At 48.9% G+C, this 1,218-nt stretch overlaps 1 protein-coding gene across 1 annotated transcript in view; it reads right to left on the minus strand.

Annotated features, from left to right (window-relative positions):
* Positions 1-436: 436 nt before the first annotated feature.
* The window catches only part of FBLIM1 (filamin binding LIM protein 1), a gene marked incomplete at its 5' end in the record, with an annotated part of 3,535 nt that continues 2,753 nt past the window's right edge, over positions 437-1,218 (minus strand). Inside the window, 2 exon segments of the mRNA XM_072425650.1 lie at positions 437-1,030; positions 1,183-1,218. Coding sequence (XP_072281751.1) covers positions 920-1,030; positions 1,183-1,218 — 147 coding nt within the window.

Raw genomic sequence — 1,218 nt, forward strand, 5'->3', positions numbered from 1 at the left:
AACAGAAGTCATGTAATGTCCAATCACACAGTGCTACCTACACAGCGATGTACAGGATGTTCCTGTGTGTGAGAATGTACATACACAGCCTGTGAACAGATAAATAAAATTTACAATGTATCCAGGGCCAGGATTCACACACTGGTCAGGTGGTGCACCCAGGATTCACACACTGGTCAGGTGGTGCACAGGGGATACAATGTATCCAGGGACTGGTCAGGTGGTGCACTTGCTGCCCCCTAATCACATGGTGTGAAGGGCTCGGTAGAGTTGGTGCCGCTGCCTTATAAGTCCTCTTTGCAGAATGAATCCGACGTCCTGGCACCAGAAGAGAACGGCGCACCCAGCCAGTGCTGTTATCGGACATTCCTGGCCAGCCGCTGATAACTTCCACTTTCCATGAGCTCAGAAATAGATTGGAGGCCTCCAGGCAATGTGTGCAATACACAAAGATTGTATTATCAGCATTGTAATATCACAAAACACACAACAACAACCAGACACACCGAGGGGAGGGGTATTACACCAAGTGAAAGCCCCGCCATGTGTACAATGCACAGGGTGTACCTTTCAAGGGGAGGGGGGTTCTGGTTTTGGCACCAATGAAGCAGGAAGGACAGACACATAGAGGATACACGGAGTGCAGAATTCACCCAATTGTTTCATTAATGTCCCCATTATATCAATGGACAGATCAGAAACCATCATGTTTGTGGCAGGATCTGCATATAAGGTGCTGCTGGAGATCGGAGCCGCCATGATTGTCCGGCCTGGCTACTCCCGGCATTGGTTGGTGAATAATTTCTGTGCTGACTCCAACCCGTCCTCCTCTGTCATTGGTCATTCCAGGATCCCAATTTTGGGTTTACTGACCGGGTTGGTGGATACGGGGGGAGCCCAGCTCGGGGGGGCTCCATATTTAGGACAGCTCGTCTTTCCAGGACAGGTGACACGACTTGCAGAGAATGTGACTGTTCAGGGGGTAGCAGCCGCTTTCCGTGGGCTCCAGGGACAAGAGGACCTGACATTTCTGAGAGACACAACATCAGTTTACTGGGGGCCACAGTGTGTGGGGGGATTTATCATTAGTTCAGTATATCATATTATGGCACTATATTATTATCAATAATTATCATTAACCTATAAAACCTCCCAGAATATTCTCAATCCGTGTGCTCTTACCTCACAGCGATAACAGTTCTCGTGGAAGTTGCGTCC

Source organism: Pyxicephalus adspersus, chromosome 11, assembly GCF_032062135.1.
Source record: "Pyxicephalus adspersus chromosome 11, UCB_Pads_2.0, whole genome shotgun sequence".
NCBI lineage: Eukaryota > Metazoa > Chordata > Amphibia > Anura > Pyxicephalidae > Pyxicephalus > Pyxicephalus adspersus.